General features: G+C 34.7%; 1 protein-coding gene across 4 annotated transcripts in view; it reads right to left on the bottom strand.

Annotated features, from left to right (window-relative positions):
* Nucleotides 1–2578: 2578 nt before the first annotated feature.
* MAP3K7 (mitogen-activated protein kinase kinase kinase 7) overlaps nucleotides 2579–27436 on the bottom strand; it is a 62252-nt gene continuing 37394 nt past the window's right edge. For all 4 annotated transcript variants that reach the window (XM_014544482.1, XM_014544483.1, XM_005872095.2 and 1 more), the window contains 5 exons: nucleotides 26005–26069; nucleotides 11917–12025; nucleotides 6860–6921; nucleotides 6058–6173; nucleotides 2579–4294 (listed from right to left, as the gene is read on the bottom strand). In XM_014544482.1, coding sequence (XP_014399968.1) covers nucleotides 4114–4294; nucleotides 6058–6173; nucleotides 6860–6921; nucleotides 11917–12025; nucleotides 26005–26069 — 533 coding nt within the window. In that variant the 3' untranslated portion in view covers nucleotides 2579–4113. The remainder of the gene's footprint in view (nucleotides 4295–6057; nucleotides 6174–6859; nucleotides 6922–11916; nucleotides 12026–26004; nucleotides 26070–27436) is intronic.

A 27436-nucleotide genomic window follows, 5' to 3' on the forward strand; every position in this document is an offset into this window, starting at 1 on the left:
CTTCCACCATCACTGGAGCAAGCAAGCCTCATGTTCGCTTCAGTTGCCTGGCTGCCGGCTGCCATCTTGGCTGGCAGTTAATTTGCATATCGCCCTGATTAGCCAATGGGAAGCGTAGCGGAGGTACGGCTAATTACCATGTTTCTCTTTTATTAGATAGGATTAGTTTTAGGTGTACAGCATCGTGGTTAGACAATCATATGTTTTACAAAGTGCTCACCCTAACATTTCCAGTACCAAACTGGCACCATACATAGCTATTACAATATTATTGGCTATATTTTCTATGCTGCACTTTACATCCCCATGACTATTTTGTAGCTAACAATTTGTACTTCTCATTCTCTTCACCTTTTACAACCACTCCTCAAATTCGGCAACCATTAATCTGTTCCCTGTATCTATGAGTCTGTTTCTGTTTTGTTTGTTTACATCGCTCTTTAGATTCCACATATAAGTGAAATCATATGGTATTTGTCTTTCTCTGACTTATTTCACTTAGCATAATATATCTAGGTGCATCCATGCTGTCCCAAATGGTAAAATTTTGTTTGTCTGTTTAATTATCATTTGAGGATGTTTTTGCTGAGAGAGAGGAGAGAGGAGAGAGGAGAGAGAGAGGAGAGAGAGAGAGAGAGAGAGAGAAACATCAATGTGAGAGAGAAACATTGATCAGTTGCCTCCCTTATGTGCTCCAACCCAGGATCGAATCTGCACCGGGATGATGCTCCAACCAACCAAGCCACTGGCCAGGCCAAGATTTTGTTCTTTATTATGGCCATTTATTGTTCATATTTTTGATCATTTTTGTCTTCTCTTAAAGAAGGCCCTTTTTTAAATATAAAACTGGCTGGTGGTAATGAACTTTAGCTTTTTCTTGTCTGGGAAGATCTTTATCTATCCTTTGATTCTAAATGATTGCTTTGCTGGGTAGAATAATCTTGGTTATAGGCCCTTGCTTTTCATCACTTTGAATATTTCATTCCAATCTGTTCTGGCCTCCAAAGTTTCTGTTGAGAAATCAGCTGACAATCTTATGGGAGCTCCCTTGTAGATAACTGACTGCTTTTCTCTTGTTGCTTTTAAGATTTTCTCTTTGTCTTTAAGCCTTGGTATTTTAATTATAGATGTGTCATGCGAATGGGCTTTTTTGGGTTCATCTTGTTTAGGACTCTCTGTGCTTCCTGGACTTTTATAGTTATTCCCTTTACCAGGTTAGGGAAGTTTTCTGTCATTTTTTCAAACAGGTTTTCAATTTCTTGCTCTCTCTTTTCTCCTTCTGGCACCTCCAGTGATACGAATGTTTTACCCTTGAAGGTGTCCCCAAAACTCCTTACATTATCCCTACTTTTCTTTTTTTTCTTTGCTGTTTTGATTGGGTGTTTTCTGCTTCTTTATATTCCAAATTGCTGACTTGATTCTCTGCTTCATCTACTCTACTGTTGAAACCCTATAAATTATTCTTCATTTTAGCTATTGTATCCTTCATTTCTGTCTGGTTCTTTTTTATGGTTTTCATTTCTTTTTTTATGTTGTTGAAGTTTAAGGTAAATATTCTGAACTAAGTGTTTTTATGGTTGAGGAGTACTTCCCTTTAGATTAAAGCTTTGCTTTCTTTTCCTGGAGGTAAGAACAAAACATAATTCTGGCTTGTTCAGAGACTGTTCATGAATTTCTTATATTGGGAGCTTTTAGCCACTTTTCTGTTATTTCCCCCCCAAAAACAAAACTAAACAACAAACAAACAAACAAAAACAAAAAGCCCCAGGGATTAGAATTAATACTAAAACCAGAATAAAAAAATTGGCTCATTGTTAACATCTCTTTGAAGGTTTGATGGCTAAGGACACTGATGAAACTGGCTGTGGATTTTAATGATCACTGAAATCCTTTTCTCTGATTATTGAAGATAATCAGGATTTACAAAGTATGAGCTTGGCAAAACAACTACTTAAAAACTGAGTAAGGCTGAACTGCACCCAGGGTCCAGGAAAATTACAGTACTGAAAATCCCAGGAGCTTAATGTTAATGAACAGGCAAGTGTGCAAAAAGCCTTCTCTGTATTTGGCATCATACTTAAAACTATTATTTACTTCCATTTATCTATTCAGATATTTTTTATGAAGTGACTACATGTAACAATACTAACAAAAACTTTCTCCTTTAAATATGTGATGTAGAGCAAAAACACATTAATAACTAAGAAATAAAAAATCTATAATGCTAAATCCTAATGGAAAGGTCAAGCCTTAGTATCCCTACTTGCATAGCTCATGCTCTTCTCTGATAATCAAAAACATCCTTAAACACTGATTAGGTCCCTTTTGGAGGAGTGACAAATATATATATTAAACAGCAATGCTATGGTTGAGTTACGCTTTTCCTTAGTCTACAGTTATTTTCTGTGCCAATTTTATTTTACTATTAATATGTTGAAGCCCAATATTACTTCCAGCTAGGTAATCAAATTATTTGAAAATAATAACCTTTCTTTTGTTTAAATGAAGTGATGGTAGACATTTATTTATCAGAAACTTACTAACAGATTTTGAAGAGCTAAAAAATGACACAGTTTAGTACAAACTGTCCTTTGCCTTTATTGCTTGTATACACAAAGATTACATTATAAAACTCAGTGGAAGGAGGAAAAAATAATGAAAGAAAAAGTTACCTGCTTTAGCATTTTAAGAATAGTTTTGGTAACTTAGATCAACCTGCTAATCTGAAATAGAGCAAAACTACAGTACAATCATGATATAGTTCTAATAATCACATCAATTATACTTTCATTTTAAATTTTTTCTTAAAAAACATTAATGCTATAAAAATGAGGTTGATGACATCCTTATTTAAAAGACACCTTGTACTGGTATCAAAATATGACTTATTTTAATACCAACTGAAAAAATAGATCTTATATAGCCTATTATTTCAATGAAGTTTTATTATTACTTTTATTTTCAAAATTGGTAGCAAAGTTACTGTTAACAATATAAATTTTCTCTCTTTTTAACTGTTGGAATTTCCTTAAAAGTGTTGAAAGGCAACAGACATTCTAGGGTGGGCTTGCAAGGAAAATCAATTATTCTAATATCGATAAATAAGATACTTGATAAATTTATAATTACTTCTTTAATTTCTTACTAACATTTCCTGATTTTCTAGTTTTTAATGCATATCATATTGTAAAAGTATCTAAGTCCAAGCCTTTTCACTGGAGCAATTATTTCCATTTTCCATATTTCTCTTCAGTTTTTCAAATATATAGTAAAACAATCCAATAATCATTACAGGGAGGAATTATCATTTAAGTTGGATAGTGTTCATTTACCTTTTAATCTCATTGGAGAGATATTAACATTAGTCATAAAAGCTTTACAATTTCAACACGCATACATGCCACAGAATTAAAAATCTTTATACCTTATAAAGGGTTCCACTTTGTTTAATGTGTCCTAGTCAAATTTTCATCTAATGAAATATGCTTTTATTAAATACAGTAGCCACCACTTACCTTTAAATATTTTATGGATGAAACTAAGTTCAGTACTGATCCAAGGATGTTGGCATCAAAGCCTTCATTTTGACTATCCCTCAACGTATTGCATTTCTAAAATGCACCACCAATTATTCTAGATTTACCATACCCTGTCTTTAACTTCGTATATAGCATCCTTTGGGGAAAAAAATTTATTCATTTTTTTTGAGATGAGATACAAGAACAGCATCATTCTTGAGGTTCCACCTCAAAAAAAAAAAAAAAAGGTGTTTTGCACATAGCTAGTTTGATACCACCTGGTTTTGTTAGGCTAGCCTTCACACAAAGAGCATGCATATACAGCCACGGCTCACGCATCTGTTTGGAAGTTGATTGAGAACTGCTGCTTATTCAAGTCACGGATGCCCCCAAGTTACACAAGGAGACAGTTGAACTGCATGTCCACCAGGAGAAAAGGAAAATAAACGATGAAACAAATGCAGCAAATATAGGCAGTTGGCATTCAGAACATGCCAAAAAGCTAACACTCATGATTGTCATTATAAAGGTTTTTGTTTCTTTAAAAAAAAGAAGTCTTTCTTTGCATATTTTAAAATTTAACAGTCCTAGAGAATCATGAAGTGCCTTGTCGTTTTTGCTGCTGACTTCTGATGACCTCTAGTTGTTTTTTGCATTGCTGGTAATAAGTAGAAAGGCTTTTGTTTTCATCTAAAAGCTTTTTATGTTCCTGTACCAGACGAGATGTATTTTGCTGGTCCTTTTCATCCTGGTCCAGTTCTGCAACTAGTTCTTGCCTAAAAACAAATACCAATAATAAGATATTCTACATGATGGAAAAATTCATATCTTATAGCTAATGATGGAAGCTTAATGAATTATAACTTTTATTCTGGGTCTATCATTATACATCTTAGGTATACCACTCAAATAGATTTATGGGCTGGAATGGAAACTATCAATCACTCTTCTGGTATAAACATACAAATATCATAATTCTTTTAATAAGTAATGTACTTAGATAATTAGTGAAAACAGATAATATGGAATAATAAAAGTCTCAGAACATTTCATTTGATAGTCTTTTTGTGAAGGAAGGAAGAGGAAAAAGCTGGGAAAGGTTTCATCTGACTACAGGAAAATAACACTTAAATATTTTATAGTTCACATTCCACTTTTATACTCATGTACTTATATTCTGAAGTCACAATTCTATTTAACTACAGTGCAAAGTGGTAGCCAGCAGAACATTTGCAAACTATTTAAAATAGACGCTATCAACTTAAATCTCTTACCTATTTTAAAACTGAGAACAATATAAAGTACCACTTTTAAATTGCATGTCTGCATTTTCAGGAAAGATCCTCAGTAGCCTAATAAACTTTTAAAAGTCCCTATTATTTGGGGGATATTAAGTATTAGCTCCTGAAGCAAGGCTACTGAATATACCTCAATAATTAATGAAAAATCCTAAAAATGATTTCTGAGTAATATTTCTCAGTTAAAGTAAGTATTTAAATTGACTAAAATTATCATAGCTTTCACATCCCTCAATCTACTATTTGGTTTTTCCAGCACAGAACTTCTCTTTCAAATGATTAAAGTATGGAAAGAGTATAGATTAAACATGTGAAATAAGAAATACAATTTTTGCTAGTGAAATTACTAGTGTTTTTTTCCAACATAGGGCCTACTCGCTAAAATTTGTTAAAAATAACAGTGAATTAATAACACCAAAAAAAAAAAAAAAAAAAAAAAAACCAAAAACTTGTTAATTTAATTATAAGCAAATCTTGGTTAAAAGCATTTAAAAATTAACGGGGCGTTCATTTTCACATATGACATATGGACAGGAAATTTTGTCTGTTAAAATGAGGTCTGCAAAATTGAGGGTTTACTGTATTAGGTTGAAATCACTTAAATCACTATTCTCAGTAAATTGTGATGAAACTATTTTTTTATTTTTCTTGGAAGTACAAACAGAAAACTTTCCACAGATTACTTCAGAAAACCAGATTATTTTTTGTTTGATGAAAATTAATAGAGGGAATCCTGTTACCATGTGTATATATAGCTTCCATGATTTTTTTCCTACATTTCATTTTAGTTACCACCACAAATCAGCTTCAAAGGCATAGAATTTCATGCAAAGTAAAGATTTTTTTAAAACAAGAAATGCAAATAAAGTTTTGTAAAAATTGTACTTTATGTTTCTAAGACAAAGCACAACTATTAGTAAATCAAATTATTTTACCTATGTCTAAGAAAACAAATCTAAATAGCTTAACTTTATAACTCTGAGAGCATAAAACATGTTTATGTACCACCAGTTTACTTTCCTTAGTACTACTATATGATAGTTAAAAGGGTTGAGTTTTGCATGAAAAATAGCCAAAGGGTGCTTAAATATAAACATATACAAAATCTCCAAGCTAGAAATATGCTTAATGATTAATTCTAAAAATGATAAAGTTTTCATGTCTTTATTTAATATTGCACCTTAACATATTTCAAACTCAAAATACTGAGTTTTAATTTTTATTCATAAGAGATAACTTACTTTCTCTGTAATAACAATGCAATTTCTGTTTGAACTTTCATATATTCTTGTGCCATTTTACAATGCTGTTCAAACACTGCCATAGATTCTTTGGAGTTTGGGCATGGTGCTAGAGGCTGAAAATAAATTAAAAAATGTTAAAACATAATTAAATCAAATCTCATTATCTAGCTAAGATGAGAGTTAAAACAGTTACTGTGATGTATTATTTTTATAGCACTCAAGTAATGATCTTTTAAAAATAAGTGTTCAACCATGCCCTAGAAAATCTGTGTCCTTTTGTCAGAGTTAACTCAAACTTAAATTTACACTTGCTGTTTTAACAGTTGTTCCCAAGAACCATGAAGCGTACTCTTCGACTCAAGGCTTTATATTTCAGGTTGCCAAAAGGCATTATACCAAAAAACATCTGGTATAATGGAGACACTAAAGTGTATTATTTAGATATTTAGCCACTATGAACACGACAATATATCACAAAATTTATTACATAGAAATGAGCTTATATGAATTTTATATTTTATTGCACTAAAATTAAAGAACAAAAAATTGCTATTCTTGGCAGTCTTAAAGATATGAGAGTATTTTAACATGACTGTTAGGATAAGAACATATGATTTTGCCCATTTTAAATTTAATTAACTTAACTGAATCATTTATTTCAACAAGACCAAGGAGGTTAAAAGCATAAATAAATGAATATACAATGACAGAAACACAAATGTCAGCTTTAAAGATAAATTCTTTAAATTTTTTGTAAGACAAAGTAAACACTGACTGAGAAAGTACAGGACTCCTTTACCTGTAGTTGGTGATCCAGTGTAAGATAGGCCATTGGGATAGAGTTATCTGATCCATTGGTATCTGTAATTCAAGCATGGATTTTATTTATTTTCTGTCATAAATTCTTTAAAACAAAAGCAGGAAAGCATGCATGAAATATTGGGTTTTTTTTCCCCTAAAGTAAATAACATAAAAGTTATTACTGGCCCGGTGGGCATGGCTCAGTGGTTGAGCGTTGACCTATGAACCAGGAGGTCACAGTTCGATTCCCGGTCAGGGCACATGCCTGGGTCGCGGGCTTGATCCCCAGTGAAGGATGTGCAGGAGACAATTGATCAATGATTCTCTCTCATCATTGATGTTTCTATCTCTCTTCCCCTCTCCCTTCCTCTCTGAAATAAAAATATTTTTTAAAAAGTTATTATTGGTAATGAAGAGTCTAGTTCTGAATTCTAAAGGTAAACTAAACAGAGGATATCCAATTACCAGATAATTAGAATGCAACCATACTCTCATACTTACAATTTAAGTTGGCTATAAGTTAAATAATATTAAAGCTCATAAGCCCTTGTTTAATTAAAAACAAAAAACAGGGATATACTAAAGTGCTGATCTTTTAAAAGTAAGAAAATCTGTGTCCTTTTGTCAGAGTTAATTTAGAACTTAAGTTTACATTGCTGTTTTAACACTTTTGTTGTTATACAGAACCATGAATACAGTACCCTTTATATTTTAATTCAGAATCATGCCCTTTACATTTGCAATTCAGTCTTCACAGACTTTACCTAATCAAACCCACATCTGCTTCTTTCCCTGATCATGCTGTTTACTATAAGGCTATGTCAACTCTGGCAACATTAGTGTTCCTTAATAGGGAAAAGGGGAAAGCAAGAGACACATTCTCTTCCAGTGGGTCACCTCCAATGTATATAGATTCTAGCGAGTCCCCAACCCCCCTAATGAGAATCACTGTGGAAAATGAGAGAGATTATTGATTGGGGGTATAGTACACATAAGAAAACTGTGGCTCAAAGTCATGCCCAAACTGTTAAATGGGTTAATTCAAACAACCAGTCAAATTTTATCAAACTGTTTGAACAGAGAGCTTTTGTTTGTATTTTAATAGAGGTAAACTGCCCTAACTACTTGCTTGAGAAGCATGGAATGGCCTCTTCCCGACATTAATATTTAAATACAATTCCAGAAGCAGACAGGATAACTGTGAAGTAAGATGGACTTTCTATTTCAGAAGTAGCTGCTTTCCCACTGTTAGTAGAGAACAAATGAATTAAACAAGTGAGCTGCTCTTCAGCCCTTTTTCTGACAAGCAACTGACTGAAAGAGTAGTGTGGATAAAGGCAAGGTCAGGGTAGCAGCAAGGCTCTGCATCCAATGCACGAAAAAACCTAAGAGTTTGATGGCTCAGTAACATCCTGACTTATTGTTGACCGGTACTCTAGTAGCTTTTTGTTTTTTTTTAAACTATTGAGAATGTGCTTGCAAATAACTCCAAAAGCTAAGCTAACAGACCAAATGATATAATGCATATAAGAAATAACACGCAATACTGGCATATGATAAGCACTCAACACATAGTGGTTATTATTCTTGTTATTGATACTAAATGGAGAATAAGGAAGAGAGGGCGTTTTAAAACACTCAAGTTTGTATTTCAGATTGAACAGTAATGTTTATTAAAGATAGAATAACAGTATTGCCTAGGATAGCCTTATTTACCCTAAAATCATACAGTAATATAAAAGTTTTTCTGAAATGGCTAAATGAGAAGTATAGTTAATTTGTTATCTTTCTGACCAACCCTCTCCCTGTTCCCAACAGCTGTTTCAAACTAGGCTCCCATGGAACACTACTTGCCACTAAGTTAAAATTGGTTAAAAATGATTTCTCCTTGCCCTGGCCAGAGTGGTTGGAATGCTGTCCTGTATATGAAAGGTCACAGGTTCAATCCCCGGTTGGAATGAGTAGGAGAGGCAACAAATCTATGTTGCACTCTCGCATTGATGTCTCTCTCTCTAAAATCAATAAACAAGCTCTAGCTGGTTTGGCTCAGTGGATAGAGCATCGGCCTGCAGACTGAAGGGGCCTGGGTTCGATTCCAGTCAAGGGCACATGCCTGGATTGTGGGCTCGATCCCCAGTGGGGACGTGCAGGAGGCAACTGATTAACGATTCTCTTTCATTCTATCTCTCTATCCATCTACCTTCCTTTCTGAAATCAATATATATTAAAATCAGTAAACATATCCCTGGGTGAGAATTAAAAAATAAATTAAAAAAATAATAAATGATTTCCTCTTGACTTTATAGAAACAACTGTCTTGAAAATTTTTCAATTTAACACTTCCACTCCTATTACTCATTCTTATATCTTTGATACTTGATGTATCTTATTAATCAGTACCCTGTATCTGTGTTTCAGAGTTAAGTATAATATGTCAATGTTTCACAATATTCTGGGAGTGGAAAAAAGTCCAAATATTTATTCAAACAATTAAAGCCCTTCAATGGTGGGAACTTAAGGTCCTTTGTTAGATATTAGTTTTTCTCTAAACCAAGAAGTGAGATTTCACTTTCTCACTTATACACAAACTGAACTTTAGTTCTTAGTGTCTAATAGTAATAACTGATTATAAGACAACGAAGAGATATTCCATGAGAGTTTGTTCTTTAATGTTTCAATTGCTAATCAAATTTAATCTTGTTTCCAGAATGTGGAGACTCACATTTCTTTGGTTAAATTAGGCCAAAATATATCTTCTGGCTCCTCAAACACAATACTTATAACCATCTCATATTCTCTAAGAAGGTGTTCCCTTCATGTGGAGTACTGTCTTCTTTCTGCTTTATGATTAAAGAATAAGTCTCACAATTTTACAAAATGTTGCAGACGACACCAGGTTTTACCTAATTGATTTTAGCTATTAAAATTCTCAGCTGGCACTACAAATTTAGTAGTTTATTACATATCATGACTACTTTACTTTTATATGCCTGTATCATGACACTCTAATCAGATTATAACAATGGGCCATGTCTTATACTTCTATCTTGGCCAAGTTCTAAGCCCAGGAGAAACTCACCAGTGAGTTTTCTCAAGTTCTGTGGCTTCCTCTACTAGGCCCAGGCAACTCTCTCACTATACATTTATCTTTTTTTATTTTTTTAATCTCTACTATGTTATAAATAGAAACCCAGAAACCCACAAGCACTCATTATGTATGATGATTATTAAATCGTTCTGCTCTTTATTTTTCTCTGGAAAATACATAGAACGCTTTCCTATTTAAATAATAATAATAATAAAAGAATTAATTAGGTTGTTTTAACTTATGTATGCACTTCTAATTTCTTCCTGAATCAGTGAACCTTCAAAGAAAAACGGTTTATCTACCCCTTCCCTGTAATTTATTATATTAGCTTGGTTAGCAACACTTTTTTTAGAAATTGCATAAAGCTGAACTTCATTAATTATAAATTTAAAGCAGAGCCTCAACTTCTAAAATTGCATTCAACATTATTTAAAAATGATAACCACACATTTGTAATAATTTCAAGGCAAAGAAAAAAATCAGTTAATATAACAAGTTGGACCTATGTACGATTTCCAGCTATTGATATTTTGTGGTACTTTAGGTCCCAGAAAAGAAAAAAAATGAGATGGGGGTTGGAAGGGTGGGAGAGCACATGAAGTAGAAACACAGCAGTTAAGTGAGATGGACCTAAGAGAATTTGATTTTATCCTCATGATGAGTTTAGTCCAGGCTGAAGTCAGGAGGCCTGCCATGTGGAGTCCCAGATTTAGGCAAATGCTGTAATGTCAGGGAGAGTACTCCCTCACTGAGGATTTAGGAACCAAAAAGAGCTATTACTTGACTGTCAATGATCAAATCTGTCAAAAGCATTTCCCTGTCTGCCTCTGAGCAAAAGCACGTCATGATGAATTCTGCACATGTGCCGAGTAGTGGTAAATGTTTTGAGCAATCCTAGGTTGGACTGTGCTAGGGGTGAAACTTAGAAGAGTTTTTGCTACCGCTAAATTTAAACTTACTAAAACTAGAGACTACACCCCTGGCTAAACATAGTTCTATCTTACATGACACAGAGAAAGGCCACCCAATTAATTTTTTAAATTATAAATTTGATTAAACCAAGCCAAATATTTATAAATACTTATAAGCAGTATTTTAGTTTGTAAATTCAGAGAGCTGACTTTTTAATTTCAATTTAATTGCCACTATTAATAACATAGTTGATTTTATATAAAATCCCAAATGGTTTAATTTTCCAAGGTCTAAGAGATTGTTGTTTGTTCTCTGACATCATAACATATAAATAATTTTTATAGGAGCATACTGCTGAGTAATTTACCAAGGTATTCTTCTAGTGCAGAGGAAAAGTTAATTCCACCCTGACATATAATTTTCTGCTTGCCCATAATGAAACTATTCTATCACTAGATTTTAATACTAATATTTTGACCAGTTAAGTTATTCATGTTAGGGAGTTTTAATAACTCTTAACAGACTTTTAAAGGCCCATTTAACAGACTATATAACCAAAATGAAGTTTCCCTATTATTTAAAATTGATTCAAAAGGTCACAATCAGAAATTTTTTCTAAGGTACCTGGTATCTTTAAAACAAAAGATTGAGATGAAGATGATTATTTTTACCATTCTGCTGAATTTAGGGATTTAGAAGATAATGACTTTACTACTACCACCCAGGAGAATGGATCGTAATAGGCCAATAACAGACTAAAGTATCAAGAATACGATATCTCCTATTTGGGAAAACCCCAAACAAACCATCTTCAAAATACATGTTTAGTATCTGGGTGAAAAAAAATGCGAGGGCTAATGGTCTCCGTCTCAGTACTCAAAAAGACATTTTTAAGTTTATTACTAAATATTTTTTTATTAATATGAAAATCTAAACTACTGTATAATGCCTGCCTTCATTCTGTTGTGTAATTACAATTACAGTAATGACACAACTAAATGAAAATAAACATGGTAAATTCCACTTCATAATTAAAATGAGAAAAAACTGGTCACCTGTGGAATCATCAGGGGTCCATGGATGACTTCGAGCTGACTTTTCTGAGGTTGGTCCTGAGGTAGTAGTGATCATTCTGATGCTAGGACTGGATGACCTACTGCTCACCTATAGGAAAAAGTTACAGGAGATTTATTTTTTTTTAAATGACAAGAAAAAAATTTCCATTATAAGGCAAAGGACAGAATTGCATTTTTATCAGTAGAGGTCCCAAAACACTCTTGCAAAAAAACCCAAAAACATCTCAAATCCTCTACACACACAATATATATACACACACATCCTGAACACTTGATCACTAATGGTCTAAAGTGTTTGTTTTGACTGCCTGCTGCACCCAGAGGACCAGGTGTAAAATCTTGGGCCTTTGTAGGGTGGGAGTAAAGCTGGAGAACCTTCATGCTTAAAGCCAAAAGCCAAGAAAGACTTCACACTCAGGGAAAGAAGGAACTAGGAAAAATAAATCTATCCTACGAAAGAAGATAAGCAAATTTGTGGCTCTGGGTGTAGGGGAGAAAATGTATTCACTGTGAATCTGCAAAAAGTTTCCAGAATTGATGAAGATATAACAAATCCCAACCATAACAAATCCCGAGAAAAAAATAAGAGAAAATTTACAATACCGAGTTAAACATGGGGCAAATTATAATCAAGTTCTAGAAAACAAAGACAAATAGAAAAGAGTAAAAAGCAGCATAGAGAAAAGATAGATTACCTATAAAAAAATACCAGTTAGATTCTTAATAGCAACCAGAAGAAATTAGAATTATCTTCAAACTTCTAAAATAAAATAACTGAGAACCATAATTGTTTAGCCAACAAAAATGTGAAGAATAAGGTCAGAATAACATTCTCAGATGAGCAAAAACAGAGTCTAGCATTCATAGACTCTTACCATAAGTTTTCTATAACTTTCCATAAGACTCTTTCCATAAGTTCTTCAGGGAGAAGAAAAATGTTTCCCTAATGGAAGGGCCAAATTGAAATGAGGATTATTGGTAAACACAAGTATGAATCCATACACCAAAAATATTAAACAATGAAAACAATGATTAATTTATAGAAATACAAAATAAATAAATAATATGGTACTAAAATCTGAATAATAATAATAGCATCAGCAAGAGGAACATAAATTTAAAAATACTTATATTGTTCAGGATGAGGGTGAAGATATTAACTTTAGGTTGGGCATGAATGTTAAAATTTCACAGGTAATTACTAAAAGTAATAATATACCTAACTCTCTAATCAGAGAGAAAGAATGGAATAAGAAATATACTTATTGAATTCAAAAGATGGCAAAAAAGGAGGTAAAAAAAATAAAGCACAAAATGAGAGAACAGTAATCATCTACCGATATAAAACCCTAATATGCCAATCGACTGAATGGCAGAACGACCTGTGAATGACCGGTAGGCGGGGGCAGGGCTGGCCAGCGGGCGGTTCCAGGCCACCAGCCAAGGCGGGTGCCAGCGGGGGCCTCCCGATCGCCCCGCTGGTCACCCCACAGATCAGCCTTGATTGCCGGCCAGGCTTAGGGACCTACCGCTGCACGAATTTTGAGCACCGGGCCTCTAGTAATAAATATAAATGAATTATATTCTCCAGTTAGATATTTAAAAAATCAGATTATCAGGCTAGATTAAATGCTGTGTAAACAGACATATCTAATTCACAGAGATAGAGAAAACAAAAGGTTAAAGAATAAAACAAGATAACTAGTCAAAAACTACCCCAAATAAGGTTATATAGCTACTAGAGGCCCGGTGCACAAAATCTGTGCACAGAATGGGGGGGGGGGGGGCGTCGCTCAGCCAGGCCTGTACCCTCTCACAATCTGGGACCCCTTAGGGGATGTCCAATTGCCGGTTTAGGCCTGCTCGCCTGCCTACCTGATCACCCCTCTGTCTGCCTGCCTGATCTCCCCTAACTGCTCGCCTGCCTGCCTGATTGCCCCTAACCGCCTTTGCCTGCCTGCCTGGTCACCCCCAACCACTCGCCTGCTCGCCTGACTTGCCTGCCTGCCTGATCGCCCCTAACTGCTCACCTGCCTGCCTGATTGCTCCTAACCTCTCACCTGCCTGCCTGATCACCCCAACTGCCTCTGCCTTGGCCCCCGCCATGGCGGCTTCGTCTAGAACAGGGCAAACTTTTTGACTCGAGGGCCACAATGGGTTCTTAAACTGGACCGGAGGGCCGGAACAAAAGCATGGATGGAGTGTTTGTGTGAACTAATATAAATTCAAAGTAAACATCATTACATAAAAGGGTACGGGCTTTTTTTTTTTTAGTTTTATTCATTCCAACCAGGCCGGATCCGGCCCGCGGGCCGTAGTTTGCCCACGGCTGACCTAGGGCCAGGGGGAAGGGAACAATGGGGACATTAGAGCATAAAAAATTACTAGGGCCCTAGCTAGTTTGGCTCAGTGGACAGAGCGTCAGCCTGCAGACTGAAGGGTCTCAGGTTCGATTCTGGTCAAGGGCATATGCTTGGTTGCAGGCACGATCCCCAATAGGGGGCATGCAGGAGGCAGCCAATCAATGATTCCCTCTCATCATTGATGTTTCTATATCTCTTTCCCTTCCTATCTGAAATCAATAAAAATATATTTTTTAAAAATTATTAGGGAAAGAGATTCAGAATATAACAGTTCAAAATTTACATGCTGTGCCTATTACAATATAGGTTGTACCTATACATAGCTTCCAAAGAGATAAAACAATAAAACTTTGAGAAACATTCATGATCAATCATAATGAGATACAATATTTACTAATCCTCTGTAGCCTTAGCTGGTTTCGTTAAGTGGATAGAGAGTCAGCCTGCGGACTGAAGGGTCCTGGGTTCAATTCTGCTCAAGGGCACATATCTCGATTGCAGGCTCGATCTCTAGCTCTGGTCGAAGCGTGTGAGGGAGGCAACCAATGTGTCTCTCTCATATCATGTTTTTCTTTCTGTCTCTCCCCATCCCTTCCATTCTCTCCAAAAAAAGTCAAAAATCAATGGAAAAATATCCTCGGGCGAGGATTAACAACAACAAAAACCCCCTCTGTAAATGATACATAAAATCAGACCAAGGAACAAAACATGTACACAGTACAACCTGAACTCCATGAACCCTATGCCTGAGAAATGAGAACATGAATTTTTTAAAGCACCCAGGGAACATTTATGAAATCTGGTAATACAGTAGGCAATAAAATAGTTCTCAAAAAAGTTTAAAAATTTAGTATCATATAAGCCATATCTTTTTGTATTGATTCACAAATAATCTTTAAAGAAACGCATGTTTAAACATTTAAAAACACTTCTAAATAACTCACTGGTCAAAAAAAACAAAATGAAAATTAAAAAGTATTTGAACTGAATTTTAACTCAAATCACACTAAAACTGTGGCATGCAACTAAAGAAGCACTTAGAGAAAAATATTTAATTTCAAATATTTATGTGAAAAAGTCAGAAGCAGTGATAATTTACAAGCTAAGGATTTAACTTACATAGTTAAAAAAAGAGCCAAGCTATAAGCTTCCCAAAAGAAACAAAGTAAGAATGAGAGAATACTATAAAAATTTTGTGGTTAGTAAATAAAAAACAAAAACAAAACAAACCAAAGTGAAATACTAATTCCAAAAAACATATAAATTACCAAAATTTCTATACATTATAGAAAAATACAAAAAACCCCCTCAATCCATAAATATGAAAATTTCTATACTTTATAGAAAATAGCAAGGTTTTACTGGTGAGTTCTACCAAATATCCAAGAAGACATTTTTCATCTTAAAGAAATTATTCTTGAAAGAATGAGAAACAGTTCCTGACTCATTCAGCAACAGAAATATGTAAAAGTTGAGGTTATTCTACAAATGAACAGGTCACTTGACACTAGGAATTCTATTCATGCAATTCACTATATTAAAAAATTAAAGAAAAACCTCAATAGACACATAAAAAGTATTTCAGAAAATTTAACATCCATTTATAAAAATACATTTAACGAACTTAAATATCATTTAAGAGAATTTCTTAGCCAGACAAAAGCTACTAATAAAAAGTCCAGAAACAGAATATACAATAGAAAATGGCATTGTGGGTTGGCGAGAGGATGACACGTAGGTCACAGGTAAAGAATACACAGGAGACTCAGGGGCATTGATCATGTTCCCTTTCTTATGTTGGGTGGTGGGCTCATAAGTGTTCATTTTATCATTAGGTTTCATTGCTTACATATTACATGTGTTCTTGTCTATGTATTTATATATCATATATTTAAAACTCTCAAGGACATATAAACTAAAATGGATTTCATAAGAATTTTTTTTCTTGAGGTGTTATTAAATACCCAATAGGATATGGAGTTATATAATGTCAAACATAAAAAATAAATTCATAAAGGATTTTCTGTCCAGTTTCAGTATGTAAACACAGGAACACTCAAAGACTGCATCAAATAAAAATGAGAGGCTGCACAGGAGTGTAAAGTACCCTTCAGGAGAAATTATGAGATATGAGTTCTAATTATGGTGTAATGTCTGATTTAGTTTACCTCAAGAAGTCTTGCTTTCCTTATCTGAAGAAAGGGTGGGGCTGAGTTAAGAATGTGATGACTTTCAGTGTTCCCTCCAGTGCTAAAATTCTATGAGTTTAAACACTGAAAACCCACAGTGGATTGAGGATACTAAATAATGAAAGGCACACATAATAATTTAAGAGATTAAATCATAAAATAATTTGGAAGAAAAGAAAAAGTGTTGGAATGTTACTTTCTTCTGGGTACCTATTGAAATTGCTTCAGAAATTCCCAAAAGCTTTTCTATACCATTAACAATTTAAAAACTCGGTATCAGACTGGTAGTTCCAAAACCTTAGTTCATTCATATCACTTATAAAGGAGCCCTGTGTACTACAATGCTCATTCTGTTTTCTCCTTGCTAATTCTTCTCCATCATGTAAGGCCCAGCTCATGTTCCCTTCAACAAATTTGCTCATTCTTGCTACATCCCTGGTTCTTTGTACACAAAGCCAGAACCTGTGTAACAAGAGAGGAGTGCCTAGCAGTGTTCAGAACAGAAAATGTCTAATGGTTATTATTGGGTCAGTTCTGAAATTCTCACCCTGATCTTCCTCAACTTCCATAGGCAGTTTATCTTACTTATCCAGATCATGCCTCCTCTGACAATTCCTTAAATCCTGTTTCCCTTCCTGCTTTTAAGCTTGACCTTATATTCATTCAAGGATTATATGGTATAGTGCAAAGAGCACATATGAAATGGAAATATATATAACTGCCACTTTTATAGGTCAAAAACTGTCAAATGTCAGCAAATTCACATGATTTAGTCCAGCAATTTTCAACCTTTTTCATCTCATGGCACACATAAGCTAATTACTAAAATTCTGTGGCACAACAAAAAATATATATTTTTTCCAACCTGAAAAAAAGGTATAATTTTGATTTATTCACACCTGATAGTTGTTGTGTTGGTTGTTATTTTTTTAATTTGACAATCTAAGGAAAAAGAGGCCAGTGCCCCTGACTAAATAGTCAGGTACTATATGTTTTAAAAATTCTCACTGATTTAGTCTAATACTTGGGTGACCTGGTTTAAATCTCAGTTCTGCTATTTATAGCTGTGTAAACTGAAACAAGTAACTTACCCTCTCTGAGCTGTAGGCTCGTCATTTATCAAGTGTGGATGACAAATAGCAATAGTTAAAGTCAGGCCTTGGAGACAATACAACCCAGAGTCTGAGTCTCTGGTCTGCCATTTAGAGCACTGTGGCTTTGGGTAAGCTCTTTAACTTCTAAGACTCAATAGTAAAATGAAGACAGTATTACCTATCTCATCAGGTTGTGAAAAATCAAATGAAATAATATACTTGAAGTGTCTTGACATAAAGATGGGACTACATGAGATTTGTAGCACCCAACAATTCCCTCTCTAGATTAAAAAAATCACAGTTCTTATATAAAACATATTCAGTGACTAAACCCTATCACAAAGACATTTTTCTCCTTGAATTTTGGCTGTATTCATAGCCTGTCCTACATACTAGTAAACTTCATCTTGAGTCACAAATGCTTTATACTTTCCAAGTTTGTGATTTTGCAAAAGCATAAAAATCTCCTAAGGGCAGAGATCATGTGTACTTTTGTATTACAGTCCTCAGGATTCAGAAAATTACTGACTATATAATAACCACATAATCAATACTCATTGAATAAAATGATAACATAAGCTGTTGGCACTCAGAAATAATACTAGTGCTTAGGCTTATTTACCTTTTATACATAAGAAGAGTAAGAATACACACCAAAGAGAACCAGTGATGAAATATATCTCTTATTTTTAGATTGCTGTTACCCTTGGTACAACAACTACAGATATTATGACATTATTGCTGAGTCTTTTTAACCTCTTTTACTGAAAGCAAGTCTTGTGATTTAAAAAGAGTACAATGATTTGACCATAGTTATACTGTAATTTGTACGGTAAAACATTTATAAAACATTTTTTCAAAATGCTAGCAGAGGAGGGTTTCAGAGTCAACCTAATTTTATATTAATAGTTTTACTTTAACATTTTAAGAGAAATAAATACAAGTGTTTGTGACATGTGAGACTCAGTATCAGTTATAAGATATTAAATAAGATACAAGTAATAATTAGGTTTACAAAATACAAGAATAGATTTTGTATACTAAAAAAGCCACTGAACATCTGTCATATTAAGACAAAAAATCCTATTTGGACCTACTATGAATTATAGTATTCCTTAAGTTTATATCTTTCCCAAGAGAATTCTTTGTTACTTATTTCTTTTCATCTCATGTGCAGCCATTTTTTTCCTACTTCAGATTTCCTACAGCTATAAAATTAAAAAAACAAGGCTAATATTTTTAGGTCAAGTTTCAAAACTAGTGGTTCTTTAAAGCTTCAAGAAAAGCTCTAAAGAGCTACATATAAATCCCTCAAAAGTCTTCAGATTTCGAGGAATTGATATCTCAATGAATAATATATACCTACACTAATAAAAGAGAAACATGCAAATTGGTGTCACTCCACTACACCCACCAGCCAAATCAGGATGAGTATGCAAATTAACCCAACAAAGATGGCGGTTAATTTGCATACGCAGGTGTGGAGCGAAGATTGAAGACTGAAGACTGAAGAGGCTTGGCTTCTCCGCTGCGGCCGGACCAAAGGCCTGGGTCCCGGGTGCCGGAGGAAAACCGGTGCCAGCAGCCAGGGGAAGGAAGGCCTATTGCGCGAATCTTTGGGCAATGGGCTTCTAGTGTTTATATAAAAAAACTAAGTATTTTTAAATAAGCCATAACTGTATTTTTTGAATACCTGAAAAATAAAAGGCATAAATGAGAGGTATAGGTAATAACCTGACAATTTAAAAAAAATCTAGTTTGTGGGCTCAATTTGTGTTACTGATTACAACTTGCTATGGAAGATGTCTTATTTTATAGTAGCTATTTTTAAAAAACCACTGGTAAAATTACAATGGCCATAACGTTCTCAAACTATTAACTTATTTAGGTTTCTCCTTCAAGACATTGCAATTACTTTTTTTTATGCTTACATGAACTGCAAAATTTAAGAGATATAGAGAAACCTGAATTACGATAAGAATTGGATACAGCCCTGATTGGTTTGGCTCAGTGGATAGAGCGTCAGCCTGCGGACTGAAGGGTCCCAGGTTCGATTCCAGTCAAGGGCATGTACCTTGGTTGTGGGCACATACCCAGTAGGGGGTGTGCAGGAGGCAGCTAATTGATGTTTCTCTTTCATCGATGTTTCTAACTCTCTATCCCTCTCCCTTCCTCTCTGTAAAAAATCAATAAAATATATTTAAAAAAAAAAAGAATTGGATACGAAAGTAGGTATGAAAAACAGAAATACCCACATAGCAATTTAAGGCAGCAAAAGAATAATAAGCCAAATTTAAACTGCAGGGACAAATTACCATCAATAGACATGAACAAGAATTGGACGTGGACCAGAACTTTATCTCTATATTTATAAAAAGAAATTGGGTGTTATTTTACAGACAAAAATAAAGCTTTGCTTCTTTTTATGTCTCACCTGAAAGACTGGGAAAATATTTTCATGAGGCAAGAATTTATGGCCAGTGCAACTATTTAGACTGACATTTTAAAGTTATTTAAAACCCTCACAAACCTAAGTTGCTAAATTTATACAAGCACAAAACACAGAGATTAAATGTCAATTTATATGATATTCTTGCTAAAGGAACACTTGAATGACATAAATATTAAAAAGAAATAGACCTCAGTTGGTAATCTGGATTTATAAGGGCACTTCCTCTAGTATGACAGTCACAGATACTTCAATTAAATTCATACATGGCAGGGTATACTGAAAACATTGTTTTCTAATCTGAAGGTACTGGTTTAATCTAATTCTGGTTTCACTATAGTGCACAATAAGTGAATTTTAGAATTTTATTATTCTTATATGGTCTTTAAATTCTCTAATATAAAGACAAAATTTCTATGAACCAATAATTATTTAAAACTATTATGTAAGCTTCTGATTTAGAATTTCATAGAAAATATTTATACCAAAGGTGCAGTTGAAGATGGACATAAATTATATCCCTTTAATAAAAAAATGTATGATAATACATCTCTGAATATGTGATTAAAGGCCTTTAAGGCAAATATTTTCCATAATCCCTTATAGAAGCTTCTCTTATGATACAGAAAGAACAGAATGCCAATAAGTTTTACTTCTTTCCAAGTGCTTTACTTCTGGATAGTAATACCCTATAGTGAGAATAAGGAAATAGTAAGAGCCCTGGAAGGCACACTCTGGGGTGTAGGCATACAACATGTATTAAGCATCTACTGTGTGTCTGGTATTTTCATCCTATATAATAAAGAGGAAATATGCAAATTGACTGTCATGCCCTTGCACAAGATGGCCGGCCCCAATTGGTCAAAGATGGCCACCCCCATGTGGTCAAAAGATGGCCACCACAATATGGCCAGCAGGGGAGGGCAGTTGGGGGCAACCAGGCCTGCAGATGAGGGCAGTTGGGGGCAACCGTGCCAGCAGGGGCGGGCAGTTGGGGAGATCAGGCCAGCAGGGGATCAGTTAGGTGTTGATCAGGCTGGCAGGGGAGTGGTTAGGGGGTGATCAGGCTGGCAGGCAGAAGTGGTTAGGGGCAATCAGGCAGGCAGGCAGGCGAGTGGTTGGGAGTCAGCAGTCCCGGACTGTGAGAGGGATGTCCCTATGGGATCGGGCCTAAACCAGCAGTCGGACATCCCCTGAGGGGTTGCAGATTGGAGAGGGTGCAGGCTGGGCTGAGGGACACCCCCCCGACCCAATGAACAAATTTCGTGCACCGGGCCTCTAGTATGTTATAAGAACCATGAGGTATGGGTATTATGGTCCCCACTGGGAGATGAGGTTGTTGAAGTTTAGGGAAATGAAGCAACTTGCCCAAAGTCACCTATTTGACTAATAAAAGTAGATTCTAAACTCCCTACAAAAGTATAGTATATCTAGCTTTCTAAATAATTATAATTGCATTGTCTTCCAGTTGTGATTTTTACTGACATCAGCCCCCACCAAAAGAAATCTTGAAAATAGATCTATATTATATGCATTCTCAGAAAGGGTAGGCAGGTATACATGAGAATGTATAATTTTAGTGAAACGTAGAAAGGCTCACCCAGATGTATAAAACATAAATTTGTGCAGTCATCTGTAGAAATTTTTTATCAAGGTGGTTTAGCCTTGCTCAATCATATGATAGATACAGTGAACATTCAACATCACTAACTATTTAAATAATTAATGACAATGCAGACTATTGGAAGCCAAAACACTTGACATTAAAGAAATCTAGGATTACTTTAGCATATGTACCATTTAGTTTTATATACATGATGGATGATACAGTGTAGAGTTTGGGTGCTTTGGATTCAGATCTGGATTTAAAACTTGGTGATATCCCAGCTAGGCATGGTTCAGTGGTTAAGTGTGGACCTATGAACCAGGAAGTCGAGGTTTGATTCCTGGTCAGGGCACATGCCCAGGTTGCAGGGTTGAAGGCTTGATCCCCAGTGTGGGGCGTGCAGGAGGCAGCCGATCAATGGTTCTCTCTCACTGTTGATGTTTCTACCTCTTTCTAACTCTCCTGTCCTCTCTGAAATCAATAAAAATATATTAAAAGAAAAAAAAACAAAACTTGGTGATAGCAATTACTGATGGTGTAAGGGAAGTTAAGAGACTTGGGTAAGTTTCTCTAACCCTCAGTTTCTCAATCCACAAAATGAGGAAAATAAGCAATACAAACTTATAGGGTTAAGATTAAATAACATATATTAAAGGCCTGACTGGCACAAAGTTGGTACACAAATAAATGGCACCTGTTATTGTTATAGCTTTTAAGTGATCTGGAGATAAGATCTGCTCAAACTATATCCCAAGAAACCAGAAACACCAATCAGAAAGGATATATGCATCCCTATGTTCATAGCAGCACAACTTACAATAGCTACTAAGATTTAGAAACAGCCTAGGTGCCCATCAGCAGATGAGAGGATTAAAAAACTTTGGTACATCTACACAATGGAATACTATGCTGCTATAAAAAAGAAGGAACTTTGACCATTTGCCACAGCATGGATGGAACTGGAGAGCATTATGCTAAGTGAAATAAGCCAGTCAGAGAAAGATAAATATCACATGATCTCACTCATATGTGGGATATAATAATCAACATAATTTGAAGAACAAGAATAGATCCAGAGACAAATGGTAGGGGAGGGGGGAAGTTAGAGAGCAACCAAAGGACTTGTATGCATGCATATTAGCATAACCAATGGTCACAGACACTGGGGTGGTGGGGGCTTGCCCGGGGTGGGAATGGCTTGGGGAGGGGGGTGTCAATGGGGAAAAAGCAGACATATGTAACGCTTTAGACAATAAAAAAAAAAATCTGCTCAATTATGCTCCTTGGGGACTGGGCCTTCTTGGTAGTCTATGCCCCCCTAACCGCACACCCCCTCGCCTCGCCCCATGCAGCCAAAGACCAAAAGGAACACACCTGGAGTAGGAGAAGCTGGGTTTAATTTTTGTTGAAGAGAACCAGAAAGCTCACCATGGGGCATTGTGGAGTGTCTCAGTAAGAGGGCTTTATAAAGAGCTTATTATAGGATTTGGAATTTTGTTTTGTGATTTGGGGAAGCTCCAAGGAAGGAGGGGTTCACTCTAGATTGGCTACTGCCACAAAGCAAGGGCAATTCTACAGGGAGGACAGACCAGAGTGAGGCTAAAGCTACAACTGGACAAGCAGCAGCAGCCACTCATATCAGCTGGGAGAAGGCAGTTTGGCATTTTGTGGGTGACACAGTGACCTTGTTTTTGTCTGTGCTTAGGCAACATTTCAAAATGGTCTTGTTTTGTCTCATCTTACCATGGTCTCAACATAACCTTGTCTACTGGTGTTCTGAGAAACTGTTTATGTTCTAACAACACTGAGGCCTCAGTGTCAGATCAATTCCTGGATATCAGCGGCTGCTTTTTCTCAGTATCTTTTCAAAGTATCTAGGAGGCCAGATCCATTACATGTGCTTAATAAGCTTCCTGATTTAATTAATTAATTTAAAACTGAGTCTACAAAAATACTTACACAACTACTTTTAATAAAGAAGCTTGCTTGGTTCACTATACCTCTCAAAAGAAGTGGCAGTATAAAAACAACCAATTTAATTTTATTACAGATGGAAAGTCTAAGTGATCTTATTAAGATCAGTCTTGAACCAAGAGCTAAAATACAGACTCTGGTCATTTTACCTTCCTCTATAAGATGTAATGTTATACTTCATTAGTAGGTTCTCTCTTCCTCTGATGACTGTACTAGGTGGGCAAATTATTTTCTTCATCAATCACCATGGTCTTAACAAAAAAACAAACAAACAAACCTGGTGCATATGCTTAATCATTGCTTAGCCAGACCTTGAAAAGAATTATACCTTTAATTTTAAAAATCCATATTATGCATACGTTTCTTCTTCAAATGATGAATGTTATTTTCATGAGTAATATAAATTATTTAATGGTCAATTATCATAACAGCTTTAGGGGAAAATGTTTTCATAGTACACTTTAGTACATTTTGGGCTTACTGTTTGCCATTCTCATCCCAAACTGGATATTAAGCATTTTAAGTTTCTAATACTTCAGTAATTTTGAAAGAGTGAATCAATTTTAAAAACTGGCTATATATCACCTATTTTAGAATACATTTTACTGCCATGTCATACTCCCCTCACTCCAGCTCTTTTGGAGTAATCCATGACAACTCATGCTACTGACTGCCCCACAATCATGGTCTGCCTCAGTTCCAGTGTTTTCCTACTTGAAGATATTGTAAATGAAAAGCATAACAATCATAATCTCAAGTAACACAGAACTTGTGAGGAAATAAGCATGGCTTGGTGTGGTGAGGTCAGTGCTGAATTATAGCAAGGCCTTTATTAGAGGACATAGAAAAGCACTTGTTCTAGCAGATGCTCCTGAACTGTCTAGGGCAAGCTTCTCATTCCTACTCAACAGGAGAACACTTGGCTAGAGTTTCTCATAACTGGAATATCAAGAGCAATAGTAAACAGTTAAAAAGGTTGAGCTCATCAAGTCTGTAAAGAATCAAAGCAAATACCAGATGTTAAACTATCTGTTACTAAATGCCCTCATTAATACTTTAAGTATTTGAGGGGGAGAAAAGTGGAAAACTTCATTCAGAAGTTCTGGAGTCTCACAAAAGCAGATATATTGAAAAAAGCTGCTATTAAATAAATAAAATCAAGATTTAGAGTGACTTAATATAATAAAATACATAATAAAGTAATATGTGTATATATATTTTATCTATGTATGTACATGTCTGTGAGTATGAGTGTGTGTGTGTGTGTGTGTGTGTGTGTAGGTACTGTGAGAAATAAAAATATTTCCAGATATAAATGAAGATCAAGGGTATTTACCATTTAAATATCTCAAGTGATTTTTGTTAGTTAAGTTGATGCCAATAAAGGCTTTCAAATTTTTATTAACAACTACAAAGAATCTCCAAAATTAAAAGTATGTTATAAAAATGAAATATCTTTCTAGGACAAAAAGTACTAATACATTTTACCATAAATTAAATCACATTGTTTATAATATATAATCCTATAATTTTATATGAATATGGACCATGTGATATTTTTATTAATTCAAATGGATGCTATACTCACAAAATTTACTTTTTTCTGCACAACTGAAAAAAAGAATCAACAAACACCTCATAATTAGTTCTCATTCATTTTAAGAATATGACTTATATAATATATGTTATATATATCAAGTTTAACAATTTGAATAAGAGATAAAAAAACAATGACTAAGCTGCAACTTTTATATACTTGGGGGGGTCAAAACTCTGTACTAGTCAGTAATGGCTTAATTATAGCACTGTCTGGATCATCTACAAAAAAGCAATGATAAAGAGATAAGAGGAGTTTAGCAGAGCATCCAGAAATATAAAGATGAAGAATAAAAATCTTAACCACTGGGATAGAAGCTATTCTAGAATTTATCCATCTGCTTAGTAAATATTGTCTTAACTTAGTATCTCATAAAATTATAAATCCAGTGAATATGACAAATTAAAAGATGTTAAGAGTCCTCCAGGTATGTCAGTGTTCTATGTGATTTCAGAGGAATGACATCTTATTGGGGAAATAGTTCACGATTTCCTTTAGAGGACAATGATAATTATTAAATTATTAAATTACAAGACTAAATACTTCCTTATTAAAGCATACATAAAAAACACATAACATGCACAGAGTGCTATTTCCTAAATTATCCTTCAAGTTAAATTAATAATGGCACCCAGATTTTTTTCCTAAGAACTTAATTCATGTATAAACAAACTTCTCTATCACAATTTTAAGTCAACTCATAAAATAATTTTGCAGAGTATATATTACAGTTAATTCTTTATTTCTGCCCATTATTATTCTTCAAAGACTGAGAATTTGAATGTTAAGTCTTACCTGACCAGGTTCTGTTCCAGTAACAGTCAAGTCTTGGATGGATCTACGTCTTGGCTGTCCGTTGCCTTTTAAAAAAATAAAAGAAGTAAAATACCGAAATCTATTCAGACATACAATAAGGATTTGATTGCTACAGTAGGAAGTTCAAATTTGTTGCTCCTTGAATCTATACAAAATGTTTGTGAGAAAAAAAACTGAATTTATTATTTAAAAAATAAAAAGAGAGAAAGGTGTAAAAAAAAAAAAAAAGGGAAGAGAAACAGCTGGAATGTTTTAACTCAAAAGTTGCCGGCCTACAACAAAGCATGTCCTAATACAATAACCACTCCTACCACACAAGTAGCTGCTGAACTCTCTCCCACCATCTTCTGTCATGTATTTAAATAGATGAATGCTTGGGGGGTGGGGCTGATGACGGCATCTATTTCAAGGGCCTTACGTTACAGCTTCTACAGCAAGACAGCTATCAGGTTGTAAGACATGACTGACTTTAACCAACAGCAGTACCTTCTTCATTTCAGGGCCTAAAAGGATGCTTAGGCTTAAAATTGATTAAACCTAGTCACACTTACTTAAGCCCATTAGTCTTTGTCAGACTCAGGTAATCTGTTAGTTGTGAACAACTCTTTAATTTCCTACTGGAGATGAATGACTCTCATTCTGTTCTCAAATATACAGCTTGTTTAAATGGGCTATTGAGTTAATCCTGCTTTAGGAACTTCTATGCTGTAATAATTTAAAAATCAATTCATGAAAGAATTCTATAAATTTAAGTCTTCAACAAAAGAGAATGAATTAAGCATTAGCTTCACTCAGCACTTTTATTTGGGATGAGAGATCAGCTGTCTAAAAGGAAACACCGAAATATTATGAGTAACAGCTGACACAATACTCGAAATTCTTTTGACTCTGAAAGCTTTATTATGCAATTTCTCAACTGTGGGCAGCCCCAGGAACATGTACTCTAATAGCTGTGCCCTGATCAGCAGGCAGAATTCATTCTTAAAATTTACACTTCCATATTCTAAGTATCTTATTTTAAACCAATCAGCAATATAATTTAGCACATTAATCCATTAGACCCCATTACTACTTTACACATAAACTAAAAGGATCTTACAATAAAATAATGTTTGATGCAATAATGTGTAGTGAATATAAAAGCTCATATGTATAGCCACCCTTGAAAGTGTAAGACATCATCACTCTTTTCCATTTTAAACTATGTTTAAAATTCTTTATGTAATTATAACTCAAAAATGTACTTCAAATTTCATTTTATTCCAGTTCCAACTTTTGATTACAAACTAACAGAGCAACAAACTGCACATTTATGGAATCAGGCACACTAAGATACTTTTATGAAAACTTTTAACTATCCCTGCTTTTGGAAGACAAAAAGATCCCCACTACCGTCATGACTAATAAGCAA

Source organism: Myotis brandtii, unplaced genomic scaffold, assembly GCF_000412655.1.
Source record: "Myotis brandtii unplaced genomic scaffold, ASM41265v1 scaffold365, whole genome shotgun sequence".
Taxonomy (NCBI): domain Eukaryota; kingdom Metazoa; phylum Chordata; class Mammalia; order Chiroptera; family Vespertilionidae; genus Myotis; species Myotis brandtii.